Genomic DNA, 18,456 nt, shown 5'->3' with positions numbered 1-18,456 from the left:
AACGTCACGTTGGCACTCCCTCACTTTCTGTACGGGGGTTCGAAGTGGCATTCAAACAGCTGTTTCAGCTCTTTATTTGGGTTGATAATAAATAAAGCCATTGTCAAGGATTTATAATAGTGAGCTCAGGGACCTTATGGGTCCTGTGTCCTACTTCCCCAGAGACTTGGGGGGGGGGGGAACTTTCACCCTGATGCCTCTGTTCACCTAGCAGTAAATAGGTACTTTGGAGTTTGACAGCTGCTACGGGCTGCTTGCTGGGGGAGGGGGTTGTGTAATAAAAAAAAAGGAGGCCTGGTCGAGGACCGGGCCGCGGGGACGCTAAGCCCCCCGAAATCATCTCAAGATAACCTCTCACGATAACATTACCCAGCGGGCATCTTTGGTTTATTTTTCCTCCACTTTTCTCTATTACATCTACTCTTCTCTCCCTTCATTTTCTCTCCTGAAAGTTTGCGAAAGAAAAATAAGCCAAAGAGGGAAGCAGGAAAACTATTAGGTAGAGTGTCTGGAAGAGGTGAAAACCCGCGTGAAACAGAATATAATGTTTCAGTGCTTCTCTTGTATAGAATAATAATCCCTCTGAAGCACTGACAGAGTTCTCGGTGTTGCCTGGGCACTAGGAGACTGCGCCTGGGCACTAGGAGACTGCGCCAGGGCACTAGGAGACTGCACCTGGGCACTAGAGGACTGTGCCTGGGCACTAGGAGACTGCGTCTGGGCACTAGGAGACTGCGCCTGGGCAATAGGAGACTGCGCCAGGGTACAAGGAGACTGCACCTGGGCACTAGAGGACTGTGCCTGGGCACTAGGAGACTGCGTCTGGGCACAAGGAGACTGCGCCTGGGCACTAGGAGACTGCGCCAGGGCACTAGGAGACTTCACCTGGGCACTAGGAGACTGCGCCTGGGCACTAGGAGACGGCGCCAAGGCACTAGGAGGCTGCGCCAGGGCACTAGGAGACTGCGCCAGGGCACTAGGAGACTGCGCCTGGGCACTAGGAGACTGCGCCTGGGCACTAGGAGACTGTGCCTGGGCACTAGGAGACTGCGCCTGGGTACTAGGAGACTGCGCCTGCGCACTAGGAGACTGCGCCTGCGCACTAGGAGACTGCACCAGGGCACTAGGATACTGTGCCTGGGCACTAGGAGACTGCACCTGGACACTAGAAGACTGCGCCAGGGCACTAGGAGACTGCGCCTGGGCACTAGGAGACTGCACTGGGCACTAGGAGACTGCCCCTGGGCACTTGGAGACTGCGCCTGGGTACTAGGAGACTGCGTCAGGGCACTAGGAGACTGCGCCAGGGTACTAGGAGACTGCGTCAGGGCACTAGGAGACTGCGCCTGGGCACTAGGAGACTGCGCCTGGGCACTAGGAGACTGCGCCTGGGCACTAGGAGACTGTGCCTGGGCACTAGGAGACTGTGCCTGGGCACTAGGAGACCGCGCCTGCGCACTAGGAGACTGCGCCTGCGCACTAGGAGACTGCGCCAGGGCACTAGGAGACTGTGCCTGGGCACTAGGAGACTGCACCTGGACACTAGAAGACTGCGCCAGGGCACTAGGAGACTGCGCAAGGGCACTAGGAGACTGCGTCTGGGAACTAGGAGACTGCGCCTGGGCACTAGGAGACTGCACCTGGGCACTAGGAGACTGCGCCTGGGCACTAGGAGACTGCACCTGGGCACTAGAAGACTGCGCCTGGGCACTAGGAGACCCCTAGTGAGGGGGGTCTAGGGGGCACTAGGAGACCCCTAGTGAGGGGGGTCTAGGGGGCACTAGGAGACCCCTAGAAACTAGGAGACTGCGCCGGGACACTAGGAGACTGCGCCAGGGCACTAGGAGACTGCGCCTGGGCACTAGGAGACTGCGCCTGGGCACTAGGAGACTGCACTGAGCACTAGGAGACTGCCCCTGGGCACTTGGAGACTGCGCCTGGGCACTAGGAGACTGCGCCTGGGCACTAGGAGACTGCGCCTGGGCACTAGGAGACTGCGCCTGGGCACTAGGAGACTGCGCCAGGGTACTAGGAGACTGCGCCTGGGCACTAGGAGACTGCGCCAGGGCACTAGGAGGCTGCGTCAGGGCACTAGGAGACTGCGCCAGGGCACTAGGAGACTGCGCCTGGGCACTAGGAGACTGCCTGGGCACTAGGAGACTGCGCCTGGGCACTAGGAGACTGCGCCAGGGTACTAGGAGACTGCGCCTGGGCACTAGGAGACTGCGCCAGGGCACTAGGAGACTGCGCCTGGGCACTAGGAGACTGCGCCAGGGCACTAGGAGACTGCGCCAGGGCACTAGGAGACTGCGCCAGGGCACTAGGAGACTGCGCCTGGGTACTAGGAGACTGCGCCTAGGCACTAGGAGACTGTGCCTGGGCACTAGGAGACTGCGCCTGCGCACTAGGAGACTGCGCCTGCGCACTAGAAGACTGCGCCAGGGCACTAGGATACTGTGCCTGGGCACTAGGAGACTGCACCTGGACACTAGAAGACTGCGTCAGGGCACTAGGAGACTGCGCCAGGGCACTAGGAGACTGCGTCTGGGAACTAGGAGACTGCGCCTGGGCACTAGAAGACTGCACCTGGGCACTAGGAGACTGCGCCTGGGCACTAGGAGACTGCGCCTGGGCACTAGGAAACTGCACCTGGGCACTAGGAGACTGCGCCTGGGCACTAGGAGACCCCTAGTGAGGGGGGTCTAGGGGGCACTAGGAGACCCCTAGAAACTAGGAGACTGCGCCGGGACACTAGGAGACTGCGCCAGGGCACTAGGAGACTGCGCCTGGGCACTAGGAGACTGAACTAGTAACACCAACCCACTCCTCAGCCACCGTCCCCACAATGGGCTGTATGGGGTAGGTGGGGTGCAGTCGGGCGTCAATTTTCAAGAGAAAACTAGATTTATTCCTCCAAGGAGTGCTGGACCAACCGGGCTGTGGTGGGTATGTGGGCCTGTGGGCCGCTCCAAGCAACAGCCTAGTGGACCAAACTCTCACAGGTCGAGCCTGGCCTCGGGCCGGGCTTGGGGGAGTAGAAGAACTCCCAGAACCCCATCAACCAGGTAATGAGGCCCCCCCCCCCCCCCCCAATTAACCCCGGCCTGGCGTGGGGCGATTTTGCTGCTGCAGGCGGCACATAAATGAAATGCGGCGGCGAGTTTCCGTAGGTTTATATTCGTGTTCATTGGCAACCGGTGCGGACAACTTATCACATGCCTCTGTATGACTGTAATCATCCTATGTGATGGGGATTTTTAGCACCACGTAGCTAGCCATGTGACACACTGTACTCCCCCCTTCATATAGTCTAGGGCAGCTCCACACTTGCAGATGTACTTAAATGTGTTAATACAAATTAAAAATATTTGCACGCTGTGCTCGCCCGCTTAAACCACACGAAGGCATCTCCGAATCTGTCTTTCTCTTCATGTCTTTTTCTCCATCTCTGTCTGTCTCTGTCTGTCTTTGTCTCTCTCTCTCTCTCTCTCTCTCTCTCTCTCTCTCTCTCTCTCTCTCTCTCTCTCTCTCTCTCTCTCTCTCTCTCTCTCTCTCTCTCTCTCTCTCTCTCTCATGTTTTTTGTGATAAACCCACAAATATAAGATGACTTAAATGAATTCTAAACGAGTAATTTGTGCGGGTCTCCAGCGGCCTTGCCCCCGTGCAGGTGTGCGGGGCGGCGAGCCAACACGAGAAGTATCAACACCATCGCTGACACGTATAACACGCTGCTGGAGTCCTGGATGAGAGGAAAGAGTCCTGGTTGACTTGTCATCACCGCGTCGATTTTCATTAGCAGCGACGCGGGAATATCGTCCCTGTGGTTTGTCATGGCAGGGTGCGCGCGGGCTGGCCAATAGCGGTACACGATGGTGAAGTATGATGCTTTCACCCTTATGCACGTGTGATTTAAGCGTTATCATTCGTGCACTGGCGTTCCGGGAGTCAACTAGGCTTGTCCAATATTCAGAGAGTAATTAGGGTGTTGGGTAGTGTAGGAGGTTCCACTTGTGGTATTCCAGCTTCTGAAGTCGGGTTTCCTAATGCCATCCCTACCTTCGTTTTCAATATCAATCGTATTCTTCTGGCTTTCTTTGACCTTTCTTCTGAGGTCTTGCCGTGGTTGGCTGGCCGGGATGGTGTTGTGTGAGACGCCGTCAGCCAGGGCAAAGTGGCTTGTTTTGTCTTCATTAACGTTAATTGTGATTTTTGTATATTGTGAGGTTGGCCTGGCACCCGCTCGGTCAACACTCTCTCGTCTAGTGTTATTTCAGCGGGTTTTTGGCGCGAGGCGATGTTGTTGTTGTTCCTGGCCGAGGGGTAATGGTGGGCCGAGGGGTAATGGTGGCCGAGGGGTAATGGTGGGCCGAGGGGTAATGGTGGCCGAGGGGTAATGGTGGCCGAGGGGTAATGGTGGGCCGAGGGGTAATGGTGGGCCGAGGGGTAATGGTGGCCGAGGGGTAATGGTGGCCGAGGATATATCTTTAGTTAACCAGTTATGTAGCGAGGATATATCTTTAGATAACCAGTTACGTAGCGAGGATATATCTTTAGATAACCAGTTATGTAGCGAGGATATATCTTTAGATAACCAGTTATATAACGAGGATATATCTTTAGATAACCAGTTATGTAACGAGGATATATCTTTAGATAACCAGTTATGTAACAAGGATATATCTTTAGATAACCAGTTATGTAACGAGGATATATCTTTAGATAACCAGTTATGTAACAAGGATACATCTTTAGATAACCAGTTATGTAGCGAGGAGGGGGGGGGGTGTATCCAAAGATAACGACGCTCCTCCCTGTAGCAGCATATCCTCTTAACTTCTATCATCTCCATTACTGCCCCCATTTTGAATTGCTAATCGTAATTTCCCCCGACAATTATAACTTTTCTACAAGCGAAGGCAAAATTTAGCGTTCAATATTTTCAAGGGTAATCATTTCCTAGAGGTTCCCTCCCTTGCGCTAATAGATGGCGCGCGTAAAGAATACTGTATTCTTCAGATGAATTTGACTGGTGGAAACCAAGAGAGGTTACGTTAGTAAGTTATTTTCTCCCCCCTTCTTGGTTCAGTATAGTGGGGGGTCCTGTTTCCTTCTCTCTGTACCCGGCCTGCTTCAGCAGGAGGATATCACCCACTAGCATCCTTCAGTGGCGTTCAACAGGAGGATATCACCCACTAGCATCCTCCAGCGGCGTTCAACAGGAGGATATCACCCACTAGCATCCTCCAGCGGCGTTCAACAGGAGGATATCACCCACTAGCATCCTCCAGCGGCGTTCAACAGGAGGTTAGCATCCTCTAATGGCGTTCAACAGGAGGATATCACCCACTAGCATTCTCCAGTGGCCTCCAGCAGGAGGATATCACCCACTAGCATCCTCCAGTGGCCTCCAGCAGGAGGATATCACCCACTAGCATCCTCCAGTGGCCTCCAGCAGGAGGATATCACCCACTAGCATCCTCCAGTGGCCTCCAGCAGGAGGATATCACCCACTAGCATCCTCCAGTGGACTCCAGCAGGAGGATATCACCCACTAGCATCCTCCAGTGGCTACTTTCCCACTGTCTCTACCCTGACCCCCGTCCCCCTCCCACTTACCTTACCTTCACCCAGCAAAGGGAAGCTGCCTGTCAGAGACCACTTGAGGACTGCTGCTGAAGGAGTCTAACACGGCCTCAATTCGACTCCCGCCGGCCCGTCAGGGGGGGTACCTCGCCTACTATAAGACCATTCCCATTCCAGCATCATTCCCGGGCCATTCCAGGGGGGCAGACTGGAGCCGCAGGGTTGCATCTTTAAGGAGTGGGTGACAAAATGCTAACTCCTCCCGCTCTGGATCAACGCCAAAATCAATGGAAAAACTGCTCCATTGTAAATTTCCAGCGGCACTGTTTACAGCGCTGATGTATGCTAAAACAGAGCCTGTCACCCAGAAGGTTAAAACACACACACGCACGCACGCACACACACACACACACACACACACACACACACACACACACACACACACACACACACACACACACACACACACACACACACACACTGGGTTGACTGCATCTATCTGGACCTAAAAAAGGCTTTCGACAGAGTTCCACATAAGAGGTTGTTCTGGAAACTGGAAAATATTGGAGGGGTGACAGGTAAGCTTCTATCATGGATGAAAAATTTTCTGACTGATAGAAAAATGAGGGCAGTAATCAGAGGCAATGTATCGGAATGGAGAAATGTCACAAGTGGAGTACCACAGGGTTCAGTTCTTGCACCAGTGATGTTTATTGTGTACATAAATGATCTACCAGTTGGTATACAGAATTATATGAACATGTTTGCTGATGATGCTAAGATAATAGGAAGGATAAGAAATTTAGATGATTGTCATGCCCTTCAAGAAGACCTGGACAAAATAAGTATATGGAGCACCACTTGGCAAATGGAATTTAATGTTAATAAATGTCATGTTATGGAATGTGGAATAGGAGAACATAGACCCCACACAACCTATATATTATGTGAGAAATCTTTAAAGAATTCTGATAAAGAAAGAGATCTAGGAGTGGTTCTAGATAGAAAACTATCACCTGAGGACCACATTAAGAATATTGTGCAAGGAGCCTATGCAATGCTTTCTAACTTCAGAATTGCATTTAAATACATGGATGGCGATATACTAAAGAAATTGTTCATGACTTTTGTTAGGCCAAAGCTAGAATATGCAGCTGTTGTGTGGTGCCCATATCTTAAGAAGCACATCAACAAACTGGAAAAGGTGCAAAGACAGGCTACTAAGTGGCTCCCAGAACTGAAGGGCAAGAGCTACGAGGAGAGGTTAGAAGCATTAAATATGCCAAAACTAGAAGACAGAAGAAAAAGAGGTGATATGATCACTACGTACAAAATAGTAACAGGAATTGATAAAATCGACAGGGAAGACTTCCTGAGACCTGGAACTTCAAGAACAAGAGGCCATAGATTTAAACTAGCTAAACACAGATGCCGAAGAAATATAAGAAAATTCACCTTCGCAAATAGAGTGGTAGACGGTTGGAACAAGTTAAGTGAGAAGGTGGTGGAGGCCAAGACCGTCAGTAGTTTCAAAGCGTTATATGACAAAGAGTGCTGGGAAGACGGGACACCACGAGCGTAGCTCTCATCCTGTAACTACACTTAGGTAATTACACTTAGGTAATTACACACACACACACACACACACACACACACACACACACACACACACACACACACACACACACACACACACACACACACATACATATCTTGGTACCACCTCAACACTTGCTAGTACTCAGTATGACAGTACCACATGTGTGTGTGTGTGTGTGTGTGTGTGTGTGTGTGTTTACTAGTTGTGTTTTGCGGGGGTTGAGCTTTGCTCTTTCGGCCCGCCTCTCAACTGTCAATCAACTGTTTACTAACTACTTTTTTTTTTTTTCTTTTTTTTTTTCCCACACCACACACACACACCCCAGGAAGCAGCCCGTGACAGCTGACTAACTCCCAGGTACCTATTTACTGCTAGGTAACAGGGGCACTTAGGGTGAAAGAAACATTGCCCATTTGTTTCTGCCTCGTGCGGGAATCGAACCCGCGCCACAGAATTACGAGTCCTGCGCGCTATCCACCAGGCTACGAGGCCCCGTGTGTGTGTGTGTGTGTGTGTGTGTGTGTGTGTGTGTGTGTGTGTGTGTGTAAACATAAACCTGGTTACCATGGTGGTGGTGCTGGTATATACCTGCTTAACGCAGCGACGTTAACATTATTGCGTTGAACATCACACATCTCTTATACACATATGGGCATACCAGAGAGGCGAAATTCCTCTCTCATCTTATATTGTAGTGAAGGTTTGAGCACCAGCTACTCTCTCTCTCTCTCTCCCTGTATAACGTCGACTAGCGGCAGTTCCCCCGCATCCGGACACTCATGGAAGCTGCCGAATAAAGAATCAAGTGTTTGCGATCACGGTTAAATATGATCAACATTTATCTGGAAATGCATTAGAAGATGACCTCTGCAGGGCGCGCGGAGGTAGAGGTGGATGTCCTGTTGTCGTAAAGATCACGTAATTGGATGTTTGCGAATGATGAACACGAGAACTGTCTCTACTTGTCTCGCAGAGTCAAGTAGAGTCTCGCCCTCCGGCAGAGTCCCCCAGCGAGGCACTTACACCGTGAGAGAGCGCTGTGTTCAACAGTTCAACGCTCCACATGATATTTGATACTGAAATATTATCATTCAAACGTGCAGAAGGAAAACAAAAGTCTCCATGTATGAGGCAAGAGAGAATGACAGGAGCTTGACAGCCACTGGGAGCCCCAACTGGTCAGGTACTTGATCTAAGCTCATTCACTCGTTTCTTTATTGGTGAAGTCGCCGAAGAAGACGCTGACGCCGCCAATCAGAGCTCGGAAGAGGTATCCTACTACACAGGAGAGTGCAAGGCATCTCGTTATTGGGTATCACCTGGGATCGACGTGATTGCCTCAGCAAATCAGCGTACATAACTGATACCGCTTGGAATCCTTCGTAACTGCAACGAAGCTCGTTATTGGCTGCCACCTGGCGCGCCGTAATTGACCACTTGGCGTGGTCTTGACAAGCGCCACTAATGGCACCTAACCAATTGCTGACCAGACAGTTTGTTGCCATCTAGCGTCTCAATCATTTAAAACTATGGCCTAGAGAGCTAGAAGAATGGTGCACACACACTCCTCGCTTCTCTCTTGGCTGAGTGCTCCTCACCAGGGGGAACAAACACCGGGTCCAGTACCAATATGGCGAGTTTAGTAAGGAGAAGCCAAGATGGCAACACCGACCGTCTTGAGCCCAAACTTCAACACCGGACTCCTCTTGACGAACTGCCCAGGCAATTTGACACAATCTGATCTAAATTCTTTGATGGAATTCGAAAAAGAACTTTACAATTGTACTGTGAACCGTTCGATAGCTAGGAAATTGTTTTAGGCCAAGAAAGGAAAAATAAATAGTAGAATCGATAGTATTCTTCTTCATCTTGATAAGATAAAAATTAGTCTGACTTAACATGACCTTCTTGAGCGTAATAAAGCAAATAATTCATTATAGAAATAAATAATACATTAAATATATATATATATATATATATATATATATAATATTATTGTACCTACCCCCTCTAGTGCTGAATGAATTGGTAGTTATGGTAGTTTGAGCCTTAAATCAAGAACCCTAAAATCAGGATATTAGAGCATAAAAGGGGGGGGTGTCTTTTTTTTTTTTGGGGGGGGGCAGTCGTGCCATTGTCAAAATCAACATTTTCAGAAATCAGGGATCACTTGTAAAATGGACCTCGCTCTTCGTGAGTTTAATTTTAAAACATTTGGGATACGCGTAGGAGTTTGACTTGAGGGGGTATTGGGAGATTGTATAACAAGGCGCTGCGGCCCTGTGTTAAACAAAAGAAAAAGAAGTTACAGCCCCCCCCCCCCCCGCTCCTGTAGCCAGGTAAGTCACGGGCTCACCATAGCCCGTGCTACTTGGAACTTTTGTTCTGAGTGGATGAATCTAAAAGGAACAACAATTGTGTTAAGCAACAGTATAATGTCTCGGTGGTGCAACTGTTGTGTTTACGTGTTATCAGAGCTCTTCTTAGTTCCCGCTTGTCTCCCATTTTCTTTTAGTGTTTTTTGTTTTTGTTTTGTTCCCCAGAAATTTATTTTTCGTGTGATAATTTTACCTTTTTCTTCTCCTCGTCGACTGTTGAATATCAAATTAGATGTATTTTAAGTTTTTGTAATATTGAGGTTCTTTTTGTTTAAGTGTTTAATGAAGGTTAATGTTTTATATATTTTCTTTTTCTCTGTGTAAATCCCAAGAATTATTATAGTTTGTAGTTATGATTTCGAATAATTGTTCGTTGATTTCTATAAATATTTGGTGGTGGGGGGTATATACAACGAGAGATATACCATACTTCTCAGTGTATATACGTTAAGACCGTTGGTTCATCCACTTGGGCTGGACGGTAGAGCGACAGTCTCGCTTCATGCAGGTCGGCGTTCAATCCCCCCGACCGTCCACAAGTCAGCCCGTCCTCCAAACAAAGATCCAAAAGTGATTCCATGCACCCGCCAAACCCCCTGTTTATGAATGAAAAGCGGTTTACACACGACTCACAACTGCTGACGTTCGAACATATCCGGAACAAGTGCTTCACTGACGAATTTTGTTCGAATCACAACGCTATAAATGCTTCACCCACGTACTACAAATACAAATAATCGCCAACAGAACCTAAACACCTGACCTAACCTAACCTATGCCTATATATACACAATATGCTAATATATTATAATATTAATTTATACTTGAGAAAATTCCCGTTTTGAATGAACAGCATGTTAAAATTTATGAATGCGTCTGTGGGGTCGACCGCTGGATGTAATGGACTTGAGTCGAGGACGGGTTGCACAAGTGGTTGGGCGCCATTCCTTTCCCTCCGTCCCATCCCAAATCCTTATCCTGACCACCTTCCCAGTGCTATATAGCCGTAATGACTTTGCGCTTTCCCCCCCCCCCTGATAGTTCCTGCCTTCCTTGTCAGTGCCTGTTCTCTGGTTGACCTGAAATGGGTATGTGAGGCTGAAATGGGTATGTGAGTCTGAAATGGGTATGTGAGTCGAGTACCCATTTTGTATTCGTTTTGTGCTTGAATAGTTGTCAATGTCTTGTCTTTTTTATATTGAAGTTAAATATGTATTTAGTTTGCAATTTCTTGTTTGATTAATTTGGTTGAAATGTTAGTTTTTAGTGTGAATCTTTGCCTAACTTGTATTTTTGGAACTGTTGATGAACATGTGAAGTTCTCGACACGTAATGTGGTGATTAAAATAGATTTGTACTAATTTACGATGTTTGTCACGGCAATGTAGTCATCCATTTCGTTATAAAATTATGACTCGCAAGAGGAACGTTAATCATGCAGCCGATTCACGAAGAAGTTACGCAAATACTTACGAACATGAACGTCTTTTCTCAATCTTTGGCGGCTTTGTTGACAATTATTAAACAGTTAATGAGCTCCGAAGCATCAGGAGGCTGTTTATAACAATAGCAACAGTTGAATGGCAAGTTTTCATGCTTGTAAAGTGTATAATAAATGTAACCAAAGCCGTCATAAATTGAGGAGAGATGTACACGTTCGTAAGTACTTGCGTAACTGCTTCGTGAATCTGGCCCCAGGCCACCTGGGTAGTTATCTAGATATTGGATATATCTAGATAACTGCCTAGATATATCTGAAAGCTATATCTTTCAGATATAACTGAATATCTATATGGTCTGATATAGATATTCTTAAAGCATATCTATATCTGAAATATGCTTTCAGATATAGGTATGGTCTGAAAGCATATTTCGGTTCCAGTAATAGTCTGCTTGCAAACATGACTCTTTGTCTAAAGTGACTCTTTGACCTAAACAGAAAATACTCTCAATTTATAACTGTATTACATTATAAAGCATTGTTTAAAAATATAAAACGTCTATGGTGAACTCTTTTTTTTTCTTTGCTATGCCCTAAGGCTTAGCGTTTCCTTAATGTGAAATTCTAGGGAATACTCAAATAGTTTTAGAATTTCACGCGTTTAAGAATGTTACTGTTTTAAGTTAACCTAACCTTAACATAACCATGGATAGGGAGAAGATAATGGCACTCATTACATAGTGGTTTTAAAGTGATCACCAGGAGGGTTCAAGCTCCCTAAGGACAGGGTGGCCATATTGAAGATATGTGCTCCTGGTGGTCTAGGTTCGAGTCACTTCTGGGGTGGTGTGGAGTTTTCAGTCGCATATATGCTTGGGGACCATTCAAGCTTGTTCACATTTGTGTTGCTCACGTGGCCCCCACAAAATGAGGTGATTTGATGAAATAACTATGTCCAAGATTACCATCAAAGTGCCGTCGGGGTGATGGGGAATTAGCCTCGGCTACCATCGTCTTTTGTACGGTCACTGATGGTCTAGCGGTTAAGGTACCATGTACCCCAGTTGCATTGTGCTCCTGGTGGTCTGGGTTCTGGTGAGATAATTCAGCTTCAAAATAAGGCTTGTATTTACCCTGCTATTCCTTCTCAGATCACATCATTCCGCAACTATAAACCTCACCACCCCATTCTCCCCCCCTCTCAACCAACCCCTCAACCAACGCCTCAACCAACGCCTCAACCAACCCCTCAACCAACCCCTCAACCAACCCCTCAACCAACCCCTCAACCAACGCCTCAACCAACGCCTCAACCAACCCCTCAACCAACCCCTCAACCAACCCCTCAACCAACGCCTCAACCAACCCCTCAACCAACCCCTCAACCATCCCCTCAACCAACCCCTCAACCAACCCCTCAACCAACGCCTCAACCAACCCCTCAACCAACCCCTCAACCAACGCCTCAACCAACCCCTCAACCAACCCCTCAACCAACCCCTCAACCATCCCCTCAACCAACCCCTCAACCAACCCCTCAACCAACGCCTCAACCAACGCCTCAACCATCCCCTCAACCAACCCCTCAACCATCCCCTCAACCAACCCCTCAACCAACCCCTCAACCAACCCCTCAACCAACCCCTCAACCATCCCCTCAACCAACCCCTCAACCAACCCCTCAACCAACGCCTCAACCAACCCCTCAACCAACCCCTCAACCAACCCCTCAACCAACCCCTCAACCAACCCCTCAACCAACGCCTCAACCAACCCCTCAACCATCCCCTCAACCAACCCCTCAACCAACCCCTCAACCAACTCCTCAACCAACCCCTCAACCAACCCCTTAACCAACCCCTCAACCAACCCCTCAACCAACGCCTCAACCAACCCCTCAACCAACCCCTCAACCAACCCCTCAACCAACCCCTCAACCAACGCCTCAACCAACCCCTCAACCAACCCCTCAACCAACCCACTCCAACAAGCACTAACGTCACAATGTTCTCTTCTTGCAGGGTCCCACGAGGAAAGTTAGCGAAGGGGTGGTCAGTCCTGACCTCGGAGTTGGCCGGGGTTTGGAGGGTCGCGACACCCCCGCCAGCCGCCTCTCCCCCCACCTGCACGCCCCCACCACCCCCATCGGCCCCCCCACCTCCGGCCAGGGGCTCCACAACCTCATCATGGCTCCGGCGTTGCAACAGATGTCGCATCTCTTGCACCAGCAGCTTATCAACCCCGCCCAGATACAGTCCCTGATGCACCACCAGAGTGTCATGCTCCACCAGCAGGTCAGTCACGCTCCGCTAGTAGGTGTGTCACGCTCCTCCAACAGGTGTGTAACGCTCCGATAGTAGGTGTGTCACGCTCCTCCAACAGGTGTGTCACGCTCCGCTAGTAGGTGTGTCACGCTCCTCCAGCAGGTGTGTCATGCTCCGCTAGTAGGTGTGTCACGCTCCGCTAGCAGGTGTGTCACGCTCCTCCAGCAGGTGTGTCATGCTCCGCTAGTAGGTGTGTCATGCTCCGCTAGTAGGTGTGTCACGCTCCTCCAGCAGGTGTGTCATGCTCCGCTAGTAGGTGTGTCACGCTCCTCCAACAGGTGTGTGTCACGCTCCGTCAGCAACAGGAAGGGAAGGGTAATATCAAGAGAAAGCACCAAGCCATTACGACTATATGGCAGTCAGCAGTATAGACGCCGTCAACTGAACGTGGCCAAATACGTCATCATGTAACGCAGCAAACGTCAGTGTTGACGCACAATATTCTTGAGCGTCCGTATCGTCGTTCTTACATCCCCATCTTCTTCCCCTCTCCCCCACCCTCAACTCCCCTGCCCTTCCCCACCTTTTCCCCCAGCCCGCCCGCCCCCTCCTCCTTCTGTTCCTGCGTATTTTTCTTCCGCAACATAATTACCTCAGCACCTTATATGAGCCTCGACCTCCTCAATTCATTCCTTTCGTGCCTCTTGTGTCCTTACCAGTCGTTCATGTGTGGTGGTGAGGTGCCGTCCACCTGCTGCTGGTGTGTGTGTGTGTGTGGTGTGTTGTCTCGCATGGCTCTCTCTTTCTCTATGGCTCTTCCTTTCTCTGATGATTCCCAGTGATGAATTTGCACGACGCGATGGAGTGTTGTCCCCCCCTTTCTTTCCGGTGAGGGGGTCCCATGACCTCCCCCCCCATCTCTCTCTCTCTCTCTCTCTCTCTCTCTCTCTCTCTCTCTCTCTCTCTCTCTCTCTCTCTCTCTCTCTCTCTCTCTCTCTCTCTCTCTCTCTCTCTCTCTTTCTTGATATCTTCTTAATACTCGTTTGTGTTCATTGGAACTCTTGCTTGTGCTTCGCCCGTCTCCTTCTTTTTACCCTTGTTCCCCTTTGCACCCACGTTCCGTCCTCCCTCCTTTCCCCTCGTCATCACTGTCTTGCTTCTTGATTTTCATCTTTTTTTGGTTTTCTTTCTATTCATCTTTGCCCTTTCAGCCTTTCTCTTTCACCCTAGGCTCCAGCTACCTTCCTGCCGCAGTCTCCGCTCGTCTCTCTCTCCCTTCTCACCCTTCCCCTCTCCTTCCTCCTCTCCCTTATCCCCCTATGGCGGTTCCCAACCGTCCCCTCCCCTTCCCATCCTCCCCTCTAAGATGCCGGATTTTTCATCAGCGTCTTAATCTGTGTTTTCCGTTTTTTCGTAGAGTTGTTAATTCGTGTTTTCTGCGTGGGGCGCGGGTAGAGAGTCACAAACACTGTCTCATTTCCACTCTTATTATTGCCGCGACGCGCGAGACAGACGTAAGCCTCTCGGCGGGGTCCAGGCAGGTAATGCTATTAGCAGGGTCCACCAGGGGGTAGTGGACACCTTCACACCTGCGCCGGTTACTAAACGCATTAAGATGGAGTTCGGTGCCTCCACCTTGACGTTCGTCAGTGGGGAGCTGGCACGCCTGCTCCAAGGTGTTCGAATACGGGGGTGTTTGAAAACGGAAATATGGCGTTTTTTTCCCCTGCTTGGTGAGGAGGCTTTTTTTGTGTGATACTTGTTTACTATAGTTGTTTACATCTTGGGAGGTGAGCAGGAGACGTGAGAGAGAGGTAATAAGATGTTTGGTATTTGTGTGATTTTGCTTGTTTGGGCGGTTACTGCACAGTGTGTGTACTCACCTAGTTGTACTCACCTAGTTGTGTTTGCGGGGGTTGAGCTCTGGCTCTTTGGTCCCGCCTCTCAACCGTCAATCAACAGGTGTACATGTTCCTGAGCCTATCGGGCTCTATCATATCTACACTTGAAACTGTGTATGGAGTCAGCCTCCACCACATCACCCCCTAATGCATTCCATTTGTCAACCACTCTGACACTAAGAAAGTTCTTTCTAATATCTCTGTGGCTCATTTGGGCACTCAGTTTCCACCTGTGTCCCCTTGTGCGTGTTCCCCTTGTGTTAAATAGACTGTCTTTATCTACCCTATCAATTCCCTTCAGAATCTTGAATGTGGTGATCATGTCCCCCCTAACTCTTCTGTCTTCCAGCGAAGTGAGTGTGTGTGTGTGTGTGTGTGGGCCTGCGGGCCGCTCCAAGCAACAACCTGTTGGACCAAACTCTCATAAGTCAAGCCTGGCCTCGGGCCGGGCCTGAGGGAGTAGAAGTTGCGAGGGAACCAACACAGAGACATCACTGAACTCAAGATCAAGACCCCTCGGAAGGGGCGTTTGGAGCTCGGCGCCCCGTTCTGGAGCCCAGAACCCCATCAAGCACGTATCAAGCAAGTGTTTGAGACTTACTCAGGGATCTGTTTGTCCGCGAGTTCAACTGTGTTCTGGACCGCGAATCTTGCCTGGCGCGACCCCCACAACCCCCATATCCAGAGCGCGAACTCAATTCCCCCTCACGGCTTCAAAGATTGTCTCGTAGATTCGTTCCCGTCATAAGAGATTCCACAGAGCAAGTATGCCTCGCCGAGCTCCAAACGCCCCTTCCGAGGGGTCTTGATCTTGAGTTCAGTGATGTCTCTGTGTTGGTTCCCTCGCAACTGTTAAAAAAGAGTCCGCGGGATCGTTCGACGTGATTCTTGTTGTTGGTGTCGCTGTGACGAGAATAATTCAATTGTCCTGGGAAAGTTTTCCATTGTTGGTTCTCCCGCCCGCCCGCCTGCCCGCCCCCACCCACACACACACACACCTCGGGGGGGGGGGAATGTACAGCCTTGGTGGTTCTGGAGAACGCTCTAGGTCTGTTGACGCTTCTGTTGCCTCGTCTCTGTTTATTTGTCCACTGCCACGTCTCTGTTTAATCAGTTTTGCTCTTGCTCTATCATCTCTCTGTTTTTTTATCGTTTCTGTTCCTATTTTCTTTATTATTCTTCTGCTGGTTTGTGTGCCCCCCCCCCCCTCCCTCTCTCTCTCTCTCTCTCTCTCTCTCTCTCTCTCTCTCTCTCTCTCTCTCTCTCTCTCTCTCTCTCTCTCTCTCTCTCTCTCTCTCTCTCTCTCTCTCTCTCACTCAGTCTCTCTCTCTCTCTCTCTCTCTCTCTCTCTCTCTCTCTCTCTCTCTCTCTCTCTCTCTCTCTCTCTCTCTCTCTCTCTCTCTCTCTCTCTCTCTCTCTCGTGAGTGGGTTGGTGTTTCTGAACGCTTAGCCTCCAGACACAAGATGCTTGTGTACTCTAACTCAGCAAAATATTTTCTCTAGCCTCCAGGACGCGTTTGTTTCACCTGACTGGTGTTTACAGTTGGATTTGTTGTTCTCATGAACGTGTACCATCCACTGCTGCCATCCTTTATGCCTGTTATTCATTTATTTATTAGCAAAAAACGCAGTTTTCATTCGTACACAGCTTAGGGTACAGATGTGTATAGAGATAAAGGTACTTCTTTCACAGGTACAGATGTGTATGGAGATAAAGGTGCTTCTTACACAGGTACAGATGTGTATTGGGAAATGTGGGTTTTCATTCTAGCAATGGAATGACGTTCGCAGCGTCATTATCTAGAGTAGCACAGAGGGGTGGACACAGAGAGAGGGACACAGAGAGGGTGGACACAGAGAAGGGGGACACAGAGAGAGGGGGGACACAGAGAGAGGGGGGACACAGAGAGAGGGGGGACACAGAGAGAGGGGGGACACAGAGAGAGGGGGGGGACACAGAGAGAGGGGGAACACAGAGAGAGGGGGGGACACAGAGAGAGGGGGGGGACACAGAGAGAGGGGGGGGGGACACAGAGAGAGGGGGGACACAGAGAGAGGGGGGGACACAGAGAGAGGGGGGGACACAGAGAGAGGGGGGGGGACACAGAGAGAGGGGAGGGGTCACAGAGCTTAGGTCCGTCAGAGCTGGAGGACAAGGGTGTGTAGTGAGAGGTTACACTTGACCCCTCAATGACTGAAGGGTCGTTATGAGAGGCGACCGTTGTGGCTGTTGGAGCAGCTCTTGTCTCCACGCCAGAGGTCTCCACCCTCCTACAGGTGGCTGATTAGTACTTTGTTCTTATTAAGAACATTTGTATTTGTATTAGTACTTTGTTCTTAAGAACACACACACACACACACATATATATATATATATATATATATATATATATATATATATATATATATATATATATATATATATATATATATATATATATATGTATATATATATATATATATATATATATGTATATATATATATATATATATATATATATATATATATATATATATATATATATATATATATATATAACAGAAATCCGTCACTAACTTCCCTTTCCCACAAATAAAATGTCACACCTCAAATGGTCTTCATAAAATCCCAATTAATACTGCTACTATCCGACCTGGGTCTACCCTCCCCCCATCCCCCCCTCCCCCACACCACCCCACAAGCAGGGGGCAGCAGGTGGAGGAGCTCCCCCACTGTGACTGGGGTTCGGAGAGCCGGACACAAAAGAGTGGTTGATGGGGGAGATGTGTCGCTGTAGGGGGGTGGGGAGAGGTGAGGGGTGAGGGGTGAGGGGTGAGGGGAGAGTGAGGGGTTGGTGGGGGTGTGCCCAGCGCCACGCAGCGGCTGCGTATCAAACCCTCATTACCCCAGTTCAATGTCGCTTTATTTTACCTCTTTTTATTCGCGTGTGGACATGCCTCTCCCGTTACGAATTTGGGGACTTTATTTCCCGAGGGAGGAATGATAGGGGGGGAGGGAGACGGAATTCTAGTTATTAATATCAAGAACCGATTTCCATAGTAACTACATTTTCATGTGAAAGATAACTAGACGATTGTTGGGTATGATTTGTGGGTGTGTGTGTATGTAAGTACACTACATATATAACACCCGGGAGGATATACAACACCCCGGGTGCTGTATATCCTCTTCTTCGAGGTGAAGGTCCTTACAAAAACAGCGAGAAGTGGGTATTTTGAGATCTTGAAGTTATCTTGAGATGATTTCAGGGCTTAGCGCCCCTGCGGCCCGGTCCTCGACCAGGCCTC

At 49.3% G+C, this 18,456-nt stretch overlaps 1 protein-coding gene across 13 annotated transcripts in view; it reads left to right on the top strand.

Moving 5' to 3' along the window:
• The window catches only part of LOC123765697 (forkhead box protein P1), a 634,146-nt gene that overhangs the window by 509,343 nt on the left and 106,347 nt on the right, over nt 1-18,456 (top strand). For all 13 annotated transcript variants that reach the window (XM_069337175.1, XM_069337173.1, XM_069337176.1 and 10 more), the window contains one exon: nt 13,025-13,297. In XM_069337175.1, coding sequence (XP_069193276.1) covers nt 13,025-13,297 — 273 coding nt within the window. The remainder of the gene's footprint in view (nt 1-13,024; nt 13,298-18,456) is intronic.

Source organism: Procambarus clarkii, chromosome 37 (assembly GCF_040958095.1).
Source record: "Procambarus clarkii isolate CNS0578487 chromosome 37, FALCON_Pclarkii_2.0, whole genome shotgun sequence".
Classification (NCBI taxonomy): domain Eukaryota; kingdom Metazoa; phylum Arthropoda; class Malacostraca; order Decapoda; family Cambaridae; genus Procambarus; species Procambarus clarkii.
The sequence above is the reverse complement of the archived record's forward strand: the minus strand, read 5'-3'. Positions and strand labels throughout refer to the sequence as shown.